The sequence below is a fragment of the Syzygium oleosum genome, unplaced genomic scaffold, assembly GCF_021117445.2.
Source record: "Syzygium oleosum isolate NSW1041296 unplaced genomic scaffold, Sole_v2.1 Sole_v2.09, whole genome shotgun sequence".
Classification (NCBI taxonomy): domain Eukaryota; kingdom Viridiplantae; phylum Streptophyta; class Magnoliopsida; order Myrtales; family Myrtaceae; genus Syzygium; species Syzygium oleosum.
Genome location: NW_026607493.1, coordinates 11,017,777 through 11,039,520, shown reverse-complemented (window position 1 = coordinate 11,039,520; position 21,744 = coordinate 11,017,777). Strand labels below are relative to the sequence as shown.

At 40.3% G+C, this 21,744-nt stretch overlaps 2 protein-coding genes across 2 annotated transcripts; one reads left to right on the top strand and one right to left on the bottom strand.

The window, feature by feature from the left end:
• Nucleotides 1-2,559: 2,559 nt before the first annotated feature.
• On the bottom strand, nt 2,560-9,630 carry LOC115692520 (uncharacterized). The gene is made up of 9 exons (XM_030619399.2): nt 9,412-9,630; nt 8,002-8,361; nt 5,203-7,793; nt 4,961-5,076; nt 4,121-4,642; nt 3,859-3,907; nt 3,529-3,752; nt 3,254-3,358; nt 2,560-3,108 (listed from the first exon to the last, which is right to left on the bottom strand). Exons 2-9 carry the CDS (start codon nt 8,192-8,194, stop codon nt 2,874-2,876), a joined length of 4,035 nt encoding a protein of 1,344 aa, XP_030475259.2. The 5' UTR covers nt 8,195-8,361; nt 9,412-9,630; the 3' UTR covers nt 2,560-2,873.
• A 2,956-nt stretch (nt 9,631-12,586) lies between these two features.
• LOC115694093 (protein LEO1 homolog) lies at nt 12,587-19,871 on the top strand. Its single transcript, XM_030621222.2, has 11 exons — nt 12,587-12,824; nt 13,468-13,805; nt 14,385-14,520; nt 14,629-14,811; nt 15,268-15,444; nt 16,485-16,616; nt 17,971-18,150; nt 18,223-18,354; nt 18,769-18,873; nt 18,966-19,217; nt 19,444-19,871. Exons 1-11 carry the CDS (start codon nt 12,693-12,695, stop codon nt 19,576-19,578), a joined length of 1,902 nt encoding a protein of 633 aa, XP_030477082.2. The 5' UTR covers nt 12,587-12,692; the 3' UTR covers nt 19,579-19,871.
• Nucleotides 19,872-21,744: the final 1,873 nt, after the last annotated feature.

Here is a 21,744-nt window from a genome sequence, read left to right as displayed (position 1 = left end):
TTTTTATTTACCGTTTCATTTAGACATCAAGGAGCCATTCTCAAGGTAGAATCGTTTTCGGAAAAAGAAAAAAAAAAAAGGTAGAATCGTAATTTCTTCTAATATCAAAGAAGATTCGCTTGAAACTTTAAGATTCCATTTGTTTCGTGAAAAATATTTTTTAAATTTTTTGATGTCTGGATCGCTTAGGAAAATGAGTGAATGAAAAATGTTTTCTTACTCAACGGAAAAGGTTTTCCTAGCGAAACTAAAATTAAGGAAAATGATTTCCTTTTTAAAACATCGAAAATCATTTTTTCAAAATATGCCAAACGCCGGAAAATATTGTCAATTTCCTGAAAATGACTTCGGGGGAAACATGATCTAGAAATATGTCGCATTTTCGACAAAATAGATGGAATCTAAGAAAAACCATAACTTAATACCGCATTATGTTACGAGCCATCTCTCAATTACGAAAAGTATTTTGCATTTCCAAGGTATCAATAATGACGGATGTAAATATTAATTGAGAAATATATCATGCAATCATATTATCGGTTGATTACAAACCATCCAAGACACCGAGGTCTCCTTCGGTTCATCTAGGATTTTCGCTTCTCTTCTAATCCTTTAGGGATACGACTTCAAGATGAATCAAACCGAGGCCGAAATACTTTCCCCATGTACTCATCATTTCTTCCTGATACACTTAGCAATCCATCATGATTTTTTGAGCTCTCGAGAAGAAAAATTAAATCTACAAGAGGTCGAAATTCCACATCATCATCACCACCAATGCCTTCAACGCCCATGAGGCCCTTGTTCACCAAGATGGGCATCCAACAACTAATGTGTCACCAATTTGTTGAATCTTTGATTGCATATTTTTAGCTTATCTTTGATTGGGTACAGGTGAGGCACACAACACAAATTCGATCCCATACAGCACCATTATGTTTGTAAGCTATGTTGTCTCACCAACTAGCTAATCAGACCTCGACCAATAAAAAAAAAAACTAACTAATCATACCTGCCAAGAAAAACAGAGCAGAGCTGATAAATCCATGAGAGGTTAACTCTGGTCCATGAGATCCTATATCTACAACTGCTTTTAAAGAATATAAGTGAAGCAGGGATGGCACTGACTTAGAATTCCCCACTACCCATGAGTCGCGGGCTCATTCTTCAACAGGCACGCACTCAAAATCCTGGAACCAGTGAACCATGCGAGCTGCTTAGGTGCATGGATCAAATGGTATAATTCTTTTGCTTTGTTGGTAGGTTGGAGGATTAGAAAGCCCCCTTCACCTTGACTTTAGTCTTGAGTCGGTTCCTTCTTCTCCTTCTTCCATAACCCAAGTTGCAAACGCGTTCAGGTTTGGGCTGCACATCCATGAGACTAGTGGGACATTTCATGCGCTCGAAAATTATTTACTCAAAATAGCTTCCTGGTCACTTCATATCTTAATTTGTATCATATAATATTACCTCCAATGTTTGATATATGGATATCTTTTCAAATGTGTGTATATTGAAGGTAAGGTGCGCACCATGCACATGCACGAAGCGAGATTGCTTTGTATGAAAAGAAAAAAATGTTTGTAGTTATTAAGGGAGGTGAACGAGGTCGATGATCACTTCATACAAAATAAGACCGTATTTTCTTATCTAGTGATTTCGAATAAGTGGATGAAGTTGTTGATTATCACAGAAGAAAGTGGACGTAGTCATTTCACTTTATATGTTTTACTTAATTTCAGATTTAGACTAAGATCATATAACGAAATGGGATATACCCACCATTGTCCCTTGCTACCATTTCCATGCCCACTCCCCTGCAGAAAAAAAACTTAACCAAATCGATGAAACGAAATAAGCATAGAAATGGAGTATTATTTACTAGCATGGACCCCATAAACCGAATCACCCCGAATGCCAATCTTTCTCCCCCATAATAGGCTATAATATAGAATAAAAAATTTGAAATGCCATTTTTCATTTTTCAATTCGCAAGAACTTTGGAGCATGATACCTTCGGACCAAGTCTTAGCCTCCGCGATTCTGCAAATCTTCACCGAGGAGGGAAGACAGAAAATGTTAGAAAAACACGAGGACAAAGAAAGAAAGATTCCCCACAAAAGGTCAAAACTTTGCGATGTGCTGCGGGGAGTGGACAACGCAAAAAGCGCGAATACTTTTAATAAACTCTTTGTATGCTACTTTCCTGTTCAGGGATCGAGTGAAAATTGCAACGTAATGACAACGACACACGTGGATCTGTTCCGGACGTGGATTTTGAGGAAAGAAGAAACGGCACACGTGGAGTCTCGGACAAAAAAGCATATGGTATGGAAAAACCTGCAACCTTTTCGCAGCATATAATCATTTGGCAGATTCAATGAGACGAATTGGCCCCCCATCGTTCTTTTATTTGGCGGGAGCTCGCAAAGTCGCAACGGACAAAGACAATGGAGGTCACTGTCCGGGAAGATCGTATTGTACTTGCTGGTCAGGACCACAAAGGAAAAACACGACCGGTTAGTCCGATGCTGGTTTCGCCCCCCCCACAGTGGTTGGTTCTTCGCTACCGACTTTGAATGATCCTTGTATTTAACATCGATTCTGACCGCAACGGTTCTAAGGTCAGTTTATCATATAATATAAGTTTTTTCGCCAATCAGGTAGGTGGTTAGGCGACGAAAAGCAAGCCGGCGGCACGCACGAAACACTATTTATCTAAAATGCCTAGGATTAACTTTACAAGACTGGCCCTAACATTCGTTGTTGTGATTCTATCCGGTCCAATGCCGCTGCCCTCGTGTAGGATTTGTCAGGAAGCAAAGGACACTGCGCATTGACCAACAAAATGTGAACATTCCACTGGTTATGGATCAAAGTGTGAGACACTGTACTCCGTCGGGGATGCTCTTAGGCATAGGAAGCGCGGTGACGTATCTCTGAACCAAGACTTTCTGAGCACCAGCACCACTGTCGGAGGACGAGGTCCCGGTTCCATTGGTGGCCTGTCCCCGGCAGTGAAACTTGGCAAAACGATTGATGACAGAGAACCTCTCCAGATCTTGGCATTCCACCCTCAGGTCGACCATGGAAACTCTCTTGCCCAATCTGTTCAATGGAGGATGGCGAAAAGCAAATAATTCAGGTCAATAGGTGGAGTAGAGACCTAAGGCAGAGATTGACGATCAGAGCGAAGGATTCACTGTCAAATGAGAAACTTTACAGGTGAGATTGATGGATGGGTGGAAGATACCTTGACAATTCAGTCTCCAGGTTCTTTATCCTACCAACCAACTCGTCAACAGACTTTGAAAAGGAGCCGTCATCAGTCCTCTCCGATTCAGGCATTCTGGACAGGCTGGTATGTTACAAAAAAGAATGAAAACATTTGAGGCATGACATACCCAGAAATCTGCAAACTTAAGTCTTAAATCCTTCAGCAAAGTTCAACGACAGCAAACTGCAACGAAACTTCCAACTACGGTAGATGCATTGTCCAAACAATGAATTAGCTAGATGCAAACGTACGTTTTCTCACTGTTTGGGCAAGAGATGATGCTGCATGTGTTCCCCAGCGTTAGCCTACCAACAGAATAAGCAATATCCTCGTAACGAGAACTAGAATCTGCAGTGAGAAATGCTGCAGGCGGAGGCTGAAAAAGCAGTTGCATCAGTTGTGTGGTCAATAATAGTCTTCGTTTGGGTGTATGGGCTGGCAGAACAAGTTCATTCGGGTCACTTTCATGGCCAACCTAGAGGAAAGCAAAGAACCACAAGAGAGGAAAAAAAAGATTAATAAAAGCACAAAAAAGAATAACCGGAGAGAAAAATGTAACGAGGCTGTTCAAGTGTTCCCACCTTCTCAACCAGCATATTGGTAGCTGCAGCCCATTCTTCTTCTGCCATACTGCACAGAGCTCAGCATATTATACAGAATCGTTGAAATAATTTACCAGTCAAGTCTAGAAACTGACATGAATATACTACCATACATGCACTAACAACTAAACAACCAGCCAATTTACGCATTTTTCCCTGGTCATTTTCCCCCTCTTCCTACAAGAGGGAATATTATATTGTCAAAAATACCAAGCGATAAAGAAAGGGGACAGCATCAAACCTCGGGTCGTGAAGCCTTCTAGCACCCTCCGCTACTTCCTTATGCCAAGCCAGAGGTCCAGAAATGGTACTTTTACGTTTCTTTGGTTTCACAAGCAACTTTGGAGGCATAGCATTTGGAGGTGATGAATGATGTAAAGACATGTGTTCACCTGCTGGAGTTGTACTACTGCAGATATTACTAAGTGGGCCAGCAAGAAAGGCAGAATGAACTTGAGCCACTAAATTGGGATGTTGCAGACCATCAGCAGGCTTTTGAGCAATAACTGGCTGTTGCATAGCCTTCACATTAGCCATCTGCCTTGCATCATACACTTGCATGACCTGACTGTTTTTTAGGGTTCTGTATTGCTCAAACCACGAGGATGCTGTTTGGGGATATTGGTTTCGCTGTGCTTGACTAATTGATCCATCAGAATTTTCTGCTTCATTTGTTTCGTTCAGGTCAGATGAGCTCAAATGCGATGCAGCACCATGCTCCCTTGATTGATCCACCTTGTGAAGATGCTCAAGCATCTTTTGACTGCAGAAAGTACATCATAGCAACTCATGTAAGTCATATTGTCAGGAAAGGAAATAAGTTTCAAAAATAGCACCATGAAATGCTTGATTGTCAAATCACAAGAACTACTGGAAAGCCCTTTACTCAACTTGCCTATTTTATTACCAGGGGGCAAGAATAAAGCAACATCTAACGATAGTTGACTAACAAAGTGCCTAGTATTCCCTCTCCACATCAAAGATCAATGACAAATTCTCAACAAGCAAGGCAGCATCAGCTGAAGGAATCATGGTGACACTGATCTACAGCACTAGCAAGTCATAAATATATTTGGGCTACCTTGACAGAGCATTTTCATTCGAAGGCGGTGAAACAAGAGATCTTTGAAGAGAGGATAAATTATTAGACGTAACCAATATTCCTGGTAGAGTTGCCTCTGCGCCTTTCACATCAACCTGAAACCATGGAACAACCAGTTTAGGAACAACGGTAAAATTTACAGGCCTTATTGTTATTTAAGGATTTGAAAGATCATGAGAAAAGGTCGGTATTCTTAAAATAAGTTTACACATGGTCATCACCTTTTCCATTCCTGCACTGCTCTTATCAGTCTGAACAACAGTATTTGAACTGGCAATATGCCCTTGACCAGGGCTTCTAATTGCTCCGGAGACCTGCTGAGGCATAGCTCTAGAAAGTGAAAAGTGATTGGCTCCATAAGGGGATTCCATGTCTACATTCAGATTACCCATAGGATGGTACTGAAACTTATGAATACCAGTAGGCTTCTGAGCACCCTGACCAAATAGATTTTGTTTGCTCTCTCTCAAATTTCCAAGCTCATCAGCATTTGACCACTCATGTTCTCGAAAGATACCAGTGGGCCTATGAAGGGATGCATTCAAATGAAATCCACTAGCTAAATTCTCCTTTCCATTTAAGTTTTCTCTCTCGTACATTCTGTTGATTCCCAATGACTGCATTGTTTGAACACTTCTGTCCATATTGTTGCGATTACTCCCCTGAACCTCACTTTCTTTGGTGTTCATTGAAGAATCAACAGGCCTCCAGAAATCAAAACCATGAGTCCTTGGAAGCGGTTGAATACTTTCTCCCTGGGATCTTCTGGTGGTCAAAGTTGATATAGAAGCATTACTTAAAGTGGAATTTTGCCTATCAATCAACTTGGCATGCTCTAATCCATCAGTGGGAACTGAGTCAGCATTAGAAACAGCAACTTCATGACTAACTTGTTCATGTAAGCTTCTGTTATGACTGACATTCTGAAAAGATAGAAGTGTGTTCCTACTATAATTATTAGAAACTGCATAGTCACCAGGCATTGCGGACTCGATCACATTCCAGCAACTTGTTCTGTTATTCTGTTGATCCCCAGGAATTGATGAAGACATGCTCTGTTGAACACTCCAAGATCCGCCCATTATCCTCTTTCCTTCAGCATCTGAAGAGTTAGCAATATTCCCACAAATTTGACTACCTTCTGAAGAATTCCTTTGCAGATGGCTCCGCTCTAACCACCTGTTTCCATCCGAAAAATCATGAATAATTCTAGGAGAATCAGCTTGCAGAATCTCAGATCTCCCAGAAGAAGCAGTTTTCACATTCTCATTTTGTCCATGAAGGGCCCTTAGATCTGATTGCTGAAAACCTGAAACACTAGGGAAACCGCCACTCTTCACGACATTATCGGCCAACTGCACAGATCTTGAACTTAACAAGGAAGTGTGCAAGGTATCATCACCCCAAGCTAATTGTTGTCTGGCGCTTTCATTCTCTGAAAGAGGCTTCTGATTACTAATTGAAGGTTGAGCACTCTGAACACTGAGACCACTCCACTCTTCCTGAACTATTTGATTATCACTGGAAGTTTCTGCCAATGCAGATTGCATAAGTGCACTCCAACTACCACTTTGCACAGAAGGGAATCCAGAGAGAGATCCTGTACCATCACCCATACTATAGTTTCCTGCAAGTATACCGGTTCCTCCACCGAAGGCACCCCAAACACTGTCATCAGCACCAAACAAAATCCTCTCTTCAGTTGGATCTAATGTACCAACACTCTGTGAAGACGCAACTGATGATGATGTTTTTCCTTGTGGTGCTTCCGATAAATGAGCAAACTCTTGGCTGCCATCAAACTCCTCTAGTGATACATTGCCTTGTGGGGAGTTCACTTGCTGAGAGGTTCCTAAGTTAAACCCACTACTTAAGCCGTGACCTACATCCTCAAACTGCTTAGAAAACAAATGTACATCCTGGACACTACCCTGATCTGGTAATGATGAGTATAGGCTACCTGGATATGAATGTACATTAGAAGCTATCTGCTGCAAAGCAATGTCATCAATTTCCATTTGAGAGATTTGACTCAGATTTTCTTTGGACCCGGAGTGAGAAACTTCATAAATAGATTGGTCAACCTGTTGGGGTACCAATCCCATCACATGAGGCCGCTGAACTTGTTCAGGAGAAAGGACAAGACCGCCAGAGGATCCCTGCAGAACTGGAGAGGCACCACGCGGCACCCAACTGGTATTTTCTGTGAGCCCCGATTGCCATGAGTAGCTAGACGCATCATTTACAGGAATACCATTAAGTTGCATCGATGGATGGCTTGCCAAGGCCGGTTTCGCCATTGCTGACAATTGACTTGCGGAACTCTTGTTCCAATTTTCTTGTTGCTGTAGCATCTGCCTTTGAACATCTTGTAATTGCTTAAGCATCACTTGTTGCTGCAGCAGCTGCATGTCACTGATACTGTTCTGCTGCTCATGAAAAGATTGCATAGCTGAAAGATGCTGACCACCCATTTGTTCTTGACGGGTCGAAAAATGAAAACTGACAGGAGCTTCAACATTTAGTGACTTTACAGGATCGCGTTTATGGAGATCCATGCCTCTCACCCGCTGTGAATCAAGAAAAGGAAAGCCTTTAGATCCCAAACTATGCTGATCTGATTCAGTATCCATGCCCAAAAAATTTGCTTCATTCTGGGCAGCTGGAAAGAATTGATGCCCTTGTATATAGCCATTGAACGATGTTTGTAGGCTGTGGAACTGGCTTCCAGACAACTCAGGCTGCATATTTGTTTGCCCAAAGCTCAAGCCATGTGTCATATGGAAGGGACTCCCGTGCCGTGCATCAATATCTGCCAGAACCACAAAAGAAAGGGCAGTCAATTTATGCATTTTTAACCAACGGATGTACAAATAAAATCATAAGACATACAAATTTTCAAATTATGGGATCCTTGAACGGGAAGGGATCGCAAAGAGAAGCATGGGCACATCCAATTGTAAAAGGGAACTCATTTAAGAGAAAAGAAACGGCTCTAATGATATTTGAAGCCCCGCTACCTGATTGATGCACACTGTAGTTCTTTAGGTCAGGAATAAAAGGAAATCCACTTTGTCTTTGGCTACCAACCAACAAATTATTGCTTAAGCCAGGCCAGGTCCGGTCAACAACATCCAAGCGACTGTGACCTTGGGATAAGCTTTCTTGGCCAAAAAAATGGTTATCCCTGTCTCCAACTCCGTTGCCAGGCATAGATGAACCAACCACAGCGATTTAACAGGATAGTTTATACAAAAGGATCACCAAGCACAGAATCGGATGGATTGTGGATTCTCCGGATTAACCACCAAATGTAAACTTCTTTTAAGTAAGCGGAGCTCGTCTCTGACGATCATATCCCCACCCGTCAAACTCTGATCCTGTAGACAAACAGTACATTACACGAACAAACACCAATGTAGCAATTCGTGGCCAGAATAAGTCATGACAACAACAGAGCAGTATAGACACAACCACAAACGAGCCACAGATAATGAACTGTACTCTCTTCGCTCCCCGTATCTATTGCATGTTGAATAAAACCAACAGCAAAAGCTCTGAAACGAAATCGACGGGCCAGAAGGTCGCGTGGTTGAAACTTCACCAAAGTAACTGGAGCAGATAAAAACGAAGGGTTCCAACTGGCCACTTTTTGCTGCTAAACTAGTTTATGGATAAAATGGCCATAAAAGCATGGAATGAGTATATGAGCGAGAGGGAGACAGAGACAGAGACAGAGAGACAGAGAGAGGACATCTTTTTTTCTGCTAGCACACGAAGCAGGACATCTAAAAGCCAGATCAAGCTGCAAATTCAGGAGCACGAGGAAAGGCAAAACTTGGGACATGGCACGTATACGAGAAGACACGAGCAAGAAAGGGGCAGCTGATAGACAGACGGAAAGAGGCATAAACTCATAGCTCCAGGCACTCACGGACTTATCAAACTATGGACCCATTGAGCACCAAAAATCTCCAAAAGCTTCAGACACAGAGGGAGGACCTCTCTCCTTGCATGAACCCGAAGAAACCCAACTCGAAGTAGCTAAAATCGTTCCGCTGCCCGATGAGCGAGCAGGAACAACTACGATTCAACAGCTCAACTCACGCACAACCTCGTTCACCGCTAGAACAACATATTGCACACCCCGCGCCGCCGAATTAAGACGGCAAACACCAAACCTTTCGGCCCCGCTCCACGGCTTCGCTCCCCGGAATCGAAGCAACAGATAACGACTACCGAGCAAAGCTTCGCTCTCATCTTCAATTCACGAACCAGAGACTCCCGAACTCGGGACAATCTCACTCTCGCTCGAAATGGCGCCCCGAAAATTGAAACCGGAAGCTCCCGCCGGCGCAATTACAGCTCGACAACATCCTACGGAATCCAAAAAAAAGGAACACGAACCGAGGGGGGACCAGCCGAAGTACCTGAGCTCGGCCTCGCGCTTCAGAATCCGAGCAAGATTCGACGCCCGCGGGGGGGGGAATTAGGGTTTGCGGAGGGGAGCCGCTCGGACGGGGAGCACGGGGCGGGTCCGACTGAGTCGGCTGAGTCGCGAGTACGCGAGTTCGCGAGTCGAGGAGTGGCCAGAGGTAGAAGAAGAAGAAGAAGACCGACAGAAGGAGAGCTCGGGGACTTTAGAGAGAGAAAGGGAAGGGAAGCGAGAGCTGGAGATGAAGTAAGTGAAAGTGAGCGAAATTGCCTCCGAACCTGAGGCGCGCGGCTCGGGTCCGGGTTCGGAAGCCAGGTCCGGGGAGTACGGACCTCGGGCATGTAAGAGGAGCCGAAGCTAACGCCCGGACCAGACACCCCCCCACCCCCAAAAAAAAAAAGAGAGAGAAAAGGGGGGGAAAAAGGCGAATTTTCCGATGGCCACATCCCCCGCTGTAATAAAACCGGAAGCGTGTTTGGTTTTTTTTTTTTTAAGTTTTATTACAGCGCCCGAAAAAAGAAAAAAGAAAAGGAAAAAGGAGAGAGGAAAAAGGAAGCACGTCTCTCTCTCTCTCTCGCTCCCTCCTACGACGCTATCGGCTGTTTTGGCAATAGTGAAAAAAAGGGGACCCGCCTATTTCCACACCGAACGATAGCTACGGGCGCAGCTCTTCTTTAGGCGACGCGGTATCTTGTGCATTTCAAAGTTGGCTCCGGTGATATCGTAACGGGATAACGACGCAAATAGTCTATGAACTTTAGTTCAATATATAATGTGTTTAAATTTTTAATTTATTCGATTTAGTCTATAAACTTTAGCCTAATATTGAACGTAATTCTTGAACTTTTAATTTGTTCAATATGGTCATTAGACTTTTGGTACATGTTTAATGTAGTCCCTGAATTGTATGAAAACATTCAATGTGGTTCCTAAACTTGAATTAATGGAATAACCACATTCAACATTTTCATATAGTTGAGGAATTAAATTGAATGTGTATCGAAAGTTCAAGGACCACAATACACATTATGTTAAAGTTCAATGATCACATTAAACATTTTTATTTGTTCAATGTGATCCGTGGACTTTTGGTACATATTCAATGTGGTCCATGAACCTTTTAGTACATGTTCAATGTAGTTCCTGGATTGTATGAAAACGTTCAATGTGGTTCCTAAACTTGAATTAATGGAATGACTACATTGAATATTTTCATATAGTTGAGGAACTAAATTGAATATATACCGAAAATTCAAGGACCACAATACACATTGGGGTTAAAGTTCAGTAATCACATTGAATAAATTAAAAGTTCGTGGATCATATTGCACAGTGAGCCAAAGTTTAAAGACTGTTTGTGTCATTTATCCAATCATAATTGAAAAATAAGTTCTCATATTTATAAGAATCTTGCACGATTGTAAATTGTGAAATTACACTCACAAAAGCATTAGCAATAACAGCGTTGCTAACATTAATCGGCACAAAGTCGCTAAAATGTGCAAGTTGCATTTAAATTTTGGTAACTACTATCATAAGCGCCTGCTAATGAAATGAAAATCCAATCCTGTGTACATATTTGTTCCTATTAGATAGGACCGCGAAATTTGGGCTTCGAGGAGTCTTAGATTGTTGAACTTGTCGGCACGTGACAACATGCATCTTAAGGTCGATTTGGTCCTTCCAATAAGGAGCAAGTACGCGTTTCATCTCTAAACTCGCGTTCTTTTTTTCTAGTGCAGCCCTCGAACTTGAAACTTGTGTAGCAAGTTATTGAACTCGTGGAATCTATGAATCGTCTATATGTGTCGAAATCAAACAAAATTAAGTTGATGTATCTGTTCAAAAGTTTCATGTGAAAAAAATTGGAGTGATAATAGTTAATCAGTTTGGCCGAGTAAACTGCAGAAATATTAATACAAATAACAAAAATAAGGGAAATTTTCATTAATCATTCCGCGACGACACTCCAACTAAAGCACGGTTTCGATGCACCGCAATCAACGATGGTAAGGCTTGATTGAAATATTCTATAAGTTGAAGGATTTGATTGATAAATTATAGTTTTAATGACCACGTTGAAAATAATGGTAAGTAGAGAGACTAAATGTTGACTAAAGTCTAAAAGAGAGCAGAGAGGGGGGCTGATGGGGTTGCCAAACCACGAAGAGATGATTGACCACTTTCACGAGCCTCAAGCGCAATGGTGAAAGTGAGACCGCAATGGTGAAAGTGAAAAATTTACATCACTTTGCTCTAATCGTGCTACAGTGCTGCTGGGGTTAAGGCTAGCGCAACGTGCACACATAAATAATTGCGCGATTCGCATAAAAAGAAAGTGAGCAAGGAATTGGGTCTGACTGGACCTGAAAGATTTTCCCTATCTTTAAAATTCCATTCGCATTACTAAATCGTTTATTGAATCACCACTTTATAAATAAAATCTATTTTGAATTCTATAAAATAGACTCAATATTCTACATACCTAGTATTCAATTTCAATATTAGTAAAATAAGAAAAAAAAGAGTGTTTGAATAAAAAAATAAAATAAAGAGTAATAAAAGTAATACAAAGTAAGGATTTTCTCGTGAAGTGACTGGTCTGCTCCGGGAAGAAAAAGGGGGTTAAACTTTTATGGGTTAATATCACGAAAAACCCTAAACTGGCATACTTGTAAGAAATTTACCTCAAACTAATTTTTTGATTATCAAAAACCTTAAACTGGTACATTTGCGATAGATTTATTCTCAACTAGTTTCCATTAAATTTGATTAATACCATGAAAAATCATAAACTGGTACATCTATAACAAATAGAGGATAAAATTCCAAACGGATACACCCGTCAACTACCAAGTGTTAATAAAATTTAACGAAAATTAATGGAGGGTAAATTTATGATATATATACCACTTTAGAGTTTTTCGTAGTAATAACCTTTTAAGTAAAAAAGGTGAGCGGGCATTTAATTATCTATGAAATAGGCATGTGCGAGAAAAGGAGAGGAAGAGTAATTAAGGATGCGAGGTAATGGTTCATTTCGACTTAATACATTAGAAGAAATGAGAAGTAAATACAATTTTCTGGTTGGCCTTATTATATCCGGAAGAAATAGAAAAATTCAGATAATTGTCTGTTTTGCTTTTATATATATATGCACGCACGCACGCACGCCATTCGACAACCTCTGCTTCGTCGCCAACGTTCGTGATTTGGAAGGGCGATTCGAGCGACAGCGAAGCTCCGTCACTCCTCCCAGTAGCGAGAGAGAGAGAGATGGGGGGCGAGGAGAAGAGGCATCAGATGATGCAGAACCTGTTCGGCGATCAGTCCGAAGAGGAGGAGGAGGAAGAGATCGATTCCGAGCACGAATCGAACCCTCAGCCACCGGAGCCGGATTACCTCTCCGTAAGTCCAAGATCGATTCCTCTCCCGCTTCTTCTTCCGTCTCCGGCCGCGCAATTCGCGCTCGTTCGCGGGAATCGGGACGAGACGCGAGATCGAATGCGCTCCCGAGCGTCCGGCGATCCGTCTCGGCGGCGATCGGAAGGCTTTACTGCTTGTTGTTGCCCTCGTGGATTTTCGGAGGTCCTAGGGTTTTGAGTTTATTGCGTACCGGGTCGTTTCGATTGCGACGTGTGGTTCGAAGATCGTATGAGTCGCGGTGTGATACGAAGTCCTTTTTCGGCAAATGCGCACTAGGGCAGTCATATGCTATAGTCACTTATCTAATGCATGGTCTTTTGTAATCGGCAAACATTGTTACTGTGCAAGGAGTACAGAGAAGGTAATGAATAAACATAAAAAAGCTGAGGATTGCGATAGACGTAAGAGTGGACGGTCGGGAACACGGAGTCTAGTTGTTTAATTTCGTATCGCATAAGTGCACGGGAGACTTTTGGTTAATTACAAGCAAGGAGGGTGTTAGGAAGTCATTTCAGCTACTGGTCATCTGCATTGCTTTCGTTCTCACGCCGCTTAACCAACTTCTGAAAGCATTAGCGTTAGTGCTATATGCATATATCAACTCTCGCTATGACGTTGTCTGTAGGATGAAGCAGAGGGAGGGCTTGAGCCTGAAGGTGAGGGAGAAATTGATGTCGAGGGCCACGGAGAGGTTGATGTGGAGAGTGAAGGTGATCTGCGCGATGTTGATCCTCATCCAGGAGAAAGTGAAGGCGAGAGAGATCAAAGTTCGGAGGAAGTTATAGCCGGTGAGAGGGAAGAAAGTGGAAGGAAGGAGACAGACAGCGACGAAAAGGAAGAATATGGTCAAAGAGTGGTGACAAGCAGGAGAAGGGATGTAATTGAAAGTGCATCGGAGAGGTCCGAGGAACATCATTATCTTGACGATGAAGATGAAGAAGTTGATCAGGCCAGAAGTCCGAGGTAATTGGGTTCCTTTTTTTTTTTTTTGAATAATCACTATAGTTGCAGATCCTCCGAACCATGCAACCACCTTCTTCCTCTCTTAATTAGAGAGAATGTTAATATTATTATAAGAAAATCCATTGTCTCTCACTGTCGAGCATTTTTCATCAAGCAAGGCGGCTGTAAAGTGAAAATTCCTGTTAATATTTCTGAGGAAGCAGGGTCTTCTGTTATATTAGTTACTGTCATGCTTCCAACTGTGGGCTTCTGTTCCTCCACCTTTTACTATTGTAAATATGAAGGTTCATTTTTGTGTAGCACTACCTATTCCCCTCTTTCTCTGATGAAGAGTTTGTCTCTCTTTTGGCTCTTTTTCTCACCCCTTTTTAACGTGCTAAAGATAAATGAAGTGTTCTCATTTCTGGAGCATATTTCTACTTGAAGTAGTGTGTCCTCCCATCTTTTTCACGATTTAATTTTTTTTTCTTGAGCTGGCTTTACTGAATGAAAAGTGCAAAAATTTCTCGATTATTTTATTACATACATTGTGGTTACGATAATCCGCACTAAGCTTTATTGGAATTTCGATTAATCCAGTAAGCCGCCAGATGAGGACAAGGATGAAAATCTCCCTGCAAGTTCGGCCCCAGAGATACGTGATGTGTTTGGTGATTCTGATGATGAGGAGGAGGCAGGTTATGTTGTCCAAAATGAGATTGAGGAGGACACAAATGTGAGCCATTCGAAATTGTATTTGGTTTCCAAGCTTTATCCTTTGCTGTTCAACATACATGATTCTTTCGCATGGCTTGTGGGCTGATTATTTTGCCCTTCATCATAGAGGTCACCATTGGAAGACGGGAGCTATGGGAGGGGTCTCAGACCCGAAGACATGGTACCTGATGAAGATGCTAGATATGAGTCGGAAGAGGACAATATTGATGCTAAAGTGAAGGAGAAGCCCCTTGGTCCCCCTTTGGTGCTGGAGATTCCTTTACGCCCACCACCGGCTCATCCAGAGAAGGTTTATCTCTCTTAAGTATATTTATCTAGCATCTGACAAGTAACAGGCTCATTGAATCAACAAGTCAGTTGCATCTTATGGTAGTTGGTCCATTTTCTTGTGCCGACCTCATGAGTATGGGAAGCAGCAGATAATGATGGACAAAGAAAATTACATTGAGATCTCTTCTTGCAGATTTGTAGTTACATATTTTGCCAGAATATTGATAGACCCACTCTTCTTGTTCTGGGTGGTACTTATTCATTGAGGATCATGAGAATGAGCATAATTTTGAGTGTCACTGCTTTGATTTTATTTTTCTCGGAAGCTGCAAGCTGCTTGATGTGTTATTCTCTCTTAGCGGAAGCTTGGTGCTGCTTACAAATATGATAAATAATAGTATGCTCTACCATTTACTGCATATATGTATACATTTTTTGGGCATCCGTAGATCGATACTTTGTGTTTTATTTGCAGATGAACATGATCAAAGTATCAAATATCATGGGCATTGATCCTAAACCTTTTGATCCAAAGACATACGTTGAAGAGGATACATTTGTGACAGATGAATCTGGATCTAAGAAACGCATTCGCTTGGAAAATAACATTGTGCGTTGGAGAACAGTTAGAAATCCAGGTGGCACTGCATCTGTGAGTGCGCAATCCCTTACCTCAATGTTTGTTTACTCTTTTGCTTAGTTGTGAATATTATGGGGAAACCACGGCATGTTCTGGCACAAACGCCTTTGTGGATGTGTGTGGAAATTTTCGACATAATGTCAATAAGTTTTGGCTTGATTCAGTTCTTTGTAGTAAGTTAAATGTGGATATCACTGACAGCAATTTCCAAAGTTCTATCAAGCTGTAGAAGATGGCACCTTCGGTCCCATTTGATTTGCTCCTATCTAGATGCAACTGAGGCGCTGCATCAAGATATTAGATTCATGATGTTGATGGAATAAGTAGTTGAATTGAGGATCTCATAGTTAGAAAAGGCAAAAAGCTATAAAAATTATGCTTAAATACGGTTAAAATCTGGCCTTTCAAGGCATTGCCTGATTGTATTGTCACTTTGGCTGTCCATAAGGTGTGGCTGCCGATTTTTATCTCACATGGATTCTGTTAAATGTGTGAAGTTGACTACGATTTGACTTTCTGAAAATGGAAATTCTGTTTTGATGAACGTATTGTTGTGCTTTGAAGGGTTCAGATCAGGCATTCTCTATGCATTGAGAAAAGATGCATATGTTTTTTTTTGGATGAAAATGTAGATTAATGTAGATCTCTGCATCATGTGGTTTAAGTTCTCCTGGACCATTGAACAAATAAATGTTGGAGAGCAAAGATGCAATTGAAGATGCAGTTCACCTTCTATTAAGTGGTAAAAGCTGTCAGCGTTGAGTTGTGATTTCCGTAGTTACACAATCTGCTTCGACCTCCGTGTTTACTTTGCATTATGTGTTGGAAGGGTTATGAGTTTAATAAATGGAATTGTATATCGGCAGAAAGTACAAATCTACCAATTCTCGCACTGCAGAGATCTTTGTCTTTTGTCCATCAAGACTTTTGCTTTGATTATAATTTCCAATAGTATTTTCACTACAATTCAATTTACAGAAGAAAACATGGATATGATCAATGTGTCAGCATATTCTCCAATCTCGTTATATATTTCCAATCTTTCCTTGCAGTATCAAAGCAATGCTCGCTTTGTGCGATGGTCAGATGACAGCTTACAGTTATTGATAGGAAATGAAGTTCTTGACATATCAGTGCAAAATGCACAACATGACCAATCACATCTATTCCTGAGGCATGGAAAGGTGACTTCTGATGACTTTATGATCTGGGAGAATACTTGAGATTGTTTGAACTTGGACCGTTTTCTTTTTTGGACAAATAAATATCTAAGATTTCTTTGAAGTGGTCAAGTTGACGTTACCTGCATGAGCAGCGTTTAAAATGTGCGGCCTCTTCCACTGCTGTCAGTCGTGTTCTTGGTGTACGTTAGTGAAAAGACGTGAAAGGCAGGAATACATCTTTGATTTGGATTAGAAGAAAATAACCATTGTAATAGAGGGAGTATCAGCGGGGTACCTCATATCTTGGTGTAGGCTCCAACACTTGCGAGCTTTCTGAGACATCATGTGGCCAACAAGGTTAAGATGGGCAATGATTTTAGTTGATGACTTTATTAATAGTCAGAAGGACCGTGGGGCAGAGTATCTTGGAAATTCTAATGTGAATGTGCCGTATTTTTCTTGAAGGAGATCTATTAACGCCTTACTTTTTTACTGTTGACTCTATCCTTTTACATATGGTTATTATACATCATTTCGAAAGCATTCTATTTGTTTGCCAATTGTCATCTAGATTCTTTACTGAAAAACTTTTGGCTTGTTTGGTAACAGTCCAAAATGAATAAAGCTGTGGATCGATTTGTGTTTTAATATTTAACCTTTTAGGTCATGGGGAAAGCATCCCTTTACGGTCCTCTACCCTGCCTGATAACCGTTTTTAAAAAAAGAATGGACCCTTTCCCACTGTTTGGGAGACAAAGGGGGTGATGAAAATTTGGGTGGAAAATGGAGAAATTTTTTTAATTATTTGTTAGCGAGAATGGAGGGAAATTTGATATCCCTTTCCATCCCCATGCAATGCACCCCCACACTCCCAAACTCAGCGTTTGGATTTGTATATTCCATATTTAGATATTGGTTGGCATTTGTCGAGAAGAAATGCTAATAGTTATATCTGACGATCTCGTGTATGGAAATTTTTCCTGCTCTTGACAGTCATAAAGCTTGATTATCCGGAGTAGTATGTGAATATTGATTGTATACCTGTAACTTAATGAGAACAGTGTAAAGGAATATAGTGTCTCAGGTACCTCAGGGTCATTGGTAGTCAAGTTCTTATCAGACACCATGCCACTGATTTTCAGCTTTAACATTAATTTCTCAACCTGATTGCCCATGTCGTGCTTGACAATGTATCGCTATTTGTTGAACTGTGAGATGGTTTATTGTTTAATGGTCAATCTTTGGGACCTTTCGCGGAAGTTTACATTTCTATCAAATTCCTGATCATGTGTCTTCAATATGTTTCATGTTCTTATTTTTGGCGAGTCAATTTCTTGAAGACTAATTGGTGCAATTTCTTGTGCAATGGCCTCAGGGATTTCTTCAATCACAAGGAAGAATTTTGAGAAAGATGAGATTCATGCCATCTTCATTAACATCAAATTCTCACCGATTATTGACTGCTCTTGTTGACTCACGTCATAAGAAGGTCTATAAGGTTAAAAATTGCATAACAGACATTGATCCAGAGAGAGAAAAGGAGGAGAAAGAAAAGGTAATTGGTTGAACTGTTGATAGCTTTCTGTTGTGAGGGATAAAGTTTTAATTTGACTTCTCTCTATCGCAGGCTGCAAATCAAAGTATTAGAGCTAATTTACTTCTTAACCGGAAGAAGGAAAAGGTGAATAAGAAGTATGCCCCTGCTGTGGACCGGAGGCGCCAGCTTTCGCCTGGTTTCTTAGAGGATGCTCTTGATGAGGTGTGTACTTTTGGTACTTGCTACTTCTTTTAGTTTTTTCTCCCTCGGGGGTGTATCACCTTGCTGCTTTGTTGATGTTAAACTGGTAATTGACAAAGGACAAAGTACTTATTGGTGTCTAAAATGCCATTATCTTATTCACATAATAGTTTAAAAGTGGAAAATAGTAAAGGGCCAGTTTCATCACCGTCAGTATCTTTTCAATCCAATCCGACTGTCTAAAATTGTACTGCTGACAAAGAAAGAGGTCTTGTTTGGAAAATGCAGACCTAAATTGGGTCAGTTTCAGAGATGATCTCCCCTTGCTGCACAGTGATGTCCCGGTCAACAATGTTTAGGGCCTTAGTTACCTATGTATTAGGCTTTTATCTATTTGAATCTGATTTAGGAGACTCAAATATCTCGCTAAATCAGGAAGAAGAAACAGATTATTACGACTCTCGTCGATCCCGCCGTCGCTTCGAGGATGACCTTGAAATGGAAGCTCAGGCAGAGCGACGCATAATGAGCGCTAAGAAGGTTTGTCATTTTTATGGGGGTTTTGTGCTTTTCTGCTTCTAGATTTACTTGTGCATCCTTATATGATTATCCAAATGAAATAAATTTTCCAGGGACAAAAAGAAGCCCCTCGCAAGTCTTCCGCACCTGCTGTTAAATCTTCAAGGCGGCCAGTGGCGTTCTCAGAGAGTGAACGAGAAGAGTCTGAATATGAAAGTTATGGGGAGGAGGACGAGAGGTCTCCCCCTCGCAGAAGAGCTGAAGTTCCTGAACAAGAATATGAGGAGGACGAGGAAGAAGAAGCCGAACCTGAGGAAGAGGAAGCTGAAGTTAATGGAGCATCTGAGGAGGGGGAAGAGGTGGAGGTATGAGGTCTTCTTTACTTCTGGTTTTTCTCATGGTTATCAAGTACACGCAACCTCTTTCAAATGTTCCTCCACGTACAGTGGCTGTCGGATATTAAATAGCTCATTATGCTGTTGAAATTGGAGACACTTTTTTTCATCCCCTTGCTAGTTTGACTACCATAATGAAGTATCTCTACTCTAATCTTATTTTGTGCTTATAATACCCCCCCCCCCCCCCTTTCAGGAGCCAAGGCGGAAAGGGAGAGATTACGGTTCTGGTCATAAGCGCAAGGAGATTGAGTCAGACGAGGAGTCTCTGCCACGGAAGGCCGCCCTCCATCGCCGGATGGCAGTCGTTTATGATTCTGAAGAGGAATAGGTTGACAACGAAGTCGCGCACAAAAATTGGTACCGCCACAGTATTACTGCCTTAGGTGTTGGTGTTTTCTGGTTGTGTCCTGAGGAGCAGTTTTAAGATTTAGTAGACCCTTCTTCAATGATGTGTGGAGGTGTACTGCACTGGCACATGCTATTCTAAAATGTTTTAGGGCTTAAATTCAGGCAGTTGATCTTAGTCAATTTGCTCCGACACCATCATAAGATAAGTATGGATCTTGTTGATTTTTAGCAGTTGCTAATATAATATTCTGTCCTGCACGTGTTAGAATCGTAGTGGAAGATGGAATATAAAAATAGAAAAGAGGAGGCAGGCACTGGACGTTGCTGATAAGCCCGGCAAATAGGGCAGGAGCAGTAGTAGGATTCGGGCTGCCTGTGCTTCTTGGTGGCCCATCTCAAAAACCAATAATCAATTAAACTATGTTAAATAAAATAAGAGCATTTGCCAGGTATTCTCTCGGTATAAGGACGGATAGCTGTTTGTTTTAACAAGAAAGAGTTGGATTTATGTTTTCTTAGAAAGAAAAAGAAAATCAGCACATTATTTCAATGGGCTGTGCTATTTACACCCTTTATATGATAAAATCCACTCAATTTTTACTAAAAATGTAAAATTTCCCTCAATCATTTAATTACAATTTAAAGTGGTTTTCCTCTTTATAGATTTTGTGTTTCTATACAGGATTTAGTCACCAAAAAAAACCAAATTCCATGTATATTAGAAGGCTCTGTATTTTTTGAACCGATAGAATTATCTTTCATAAAATTAGTTTGTCGAAAAGAGAAATTTCCAAGAAACCTAGTTTTTTTCTACTTCGACAATGAAATTTATGTATAAATTATTGAGTAGAATCTATAAAATAATTTAGCATAGACAATTTTTTAGCACAATCATTTGTTTATAAATTTTCACTTTTGTTCTGCGTATCACATTGAAATCCCTTCTTATCAGTCTTGTTATATGTGTAATGGGATGATCGGACGAAGCAAGAAGGATATTCTTTGAAGATTTTCCAAAATAAAATAACAATTACATTCTCTACCGTGAAACTTTAAAGATTAAATTTAATTAAATAAAAAATTGCATAAAATAAGAAATTTCTGTAAAATGTCAGTAAAATCTCGTTATTTTGGATGAACAAAACTTAATATCATCTACGGAGTGTTTGTGAAAAGATATAATGATGTCTTATTGAGTATAATATTTTTAGTTTATCCTAGATATATCTATAACGTTTTACATGCTTTGTGTAAACATATCTCGCCAGTAGTAAGGAAAAAAAGATAAATTCTTTAATGTAGTTAATAAAGAGACTTTTTATATATTATAGACTAATGAAATTAAAAATAATAAATTCACCCAGAAAGTGATCTTTTGAGATAAGAGAGACAATTCGACAAAAAAAAAAGATAAGAGAGACAAAGAATAGATAAGTTACTATAAAGCAACGATGAAAAAGAAACTTTGAAGTTGTTTATTATATCAAAGAATTTGTCCCTTTTACACAGAGCATGTAAAATGTTATACAAATATCTAGGAGTACACTAAAAAAAATCTTTAATACACTAAAATACAAATCATACAAAGTGCTTAATTATGGCAATTATATCCTAAATGGAAATAGAAAAAATAAAAAAAAGGAGGAATGGGGCCATCACTTTGCAATTGAATGATCGATGGTTATTTTTTTCTTTTTCGTGTAAATGTGGTGAATTTAGTCATATAAGGAGTGGAAATAGTGCTATCCAATTTTAATTAACCATTAGTGTTAACATTTATGAAATTTTACGGATTTTGCAAGCTCAATATTAAATAAAAGTCAAATCTTAAGCAATCAAAATAAAAATCGCAAGTCAAAACGAAAAATACTCACTGGCGAACATATTTTTCTCAAAGGTTTTCCCATTTAGACATTGCTCGTCATTGCTTTGATGAAGAATCGAAAAATAGCCATCATGATTTTAAATAGTTTTCGAAGTAAATGATAAAAAAGATTTCATTCCTTTTCTTTAGAGAAATTCCTTGCTTGAAAGAGAATTCAGTAGATATAATAAGAATCTTATTTTACATATATGGAAATCAGCTAATCGTGGGAGTATTACAAAAAATCTAATTAATCCTTCCATAAATCCATGTGCCTCATAT

Excerpts from the sequence above, each read along its gene's own strand:
- LOC115692520 (XM_030619399.2), bottom strand. The coding sequence starts at position 8,194 with ATGCCTGGCAACGGAGTTGGAGACAGGGATAACCATTTTTTTGGCCAA. Across the intron at positions 3,753-3,858 it reads CCAATATGCTGGTTGAGAAG|GTTGGCCATGAAAGTGACCC; the intron begins GTGGGAACACTT and ends GCTTTCCTCTAG. Across the intron at positions 3,359-3,528 it reads TGCCCAAACAGTGAGAAAAC|CCTGTCCAGAATGCCTGAAT; the intron begins GTACGTTTGCAT and ends GTAACATACCAG.
- LOC115694093 (XM_030621222.2), top strand. The coding sequence starts at position 12,693 with ATGGGGGGCGAGGAGAAGAGGCATCAGATGATGCAGAACCTGTTCGGC. Across the intron at positions 18,355-18,768 it reads TAGAGGATGCTCTTGATGAG|GAAGAAGAAACAGATTATTA; the intron begins GTGTGTACTTTT and ends TCGCTAAATCAG. Across the intron at positions 18,874-18,965 it reads GCATAATGAGCGCTAAGAAG|GGACAAAAAGAAGCCCCTCG; the intron begins GTTTGTCATTTT and ends TAAATTTTCCAG.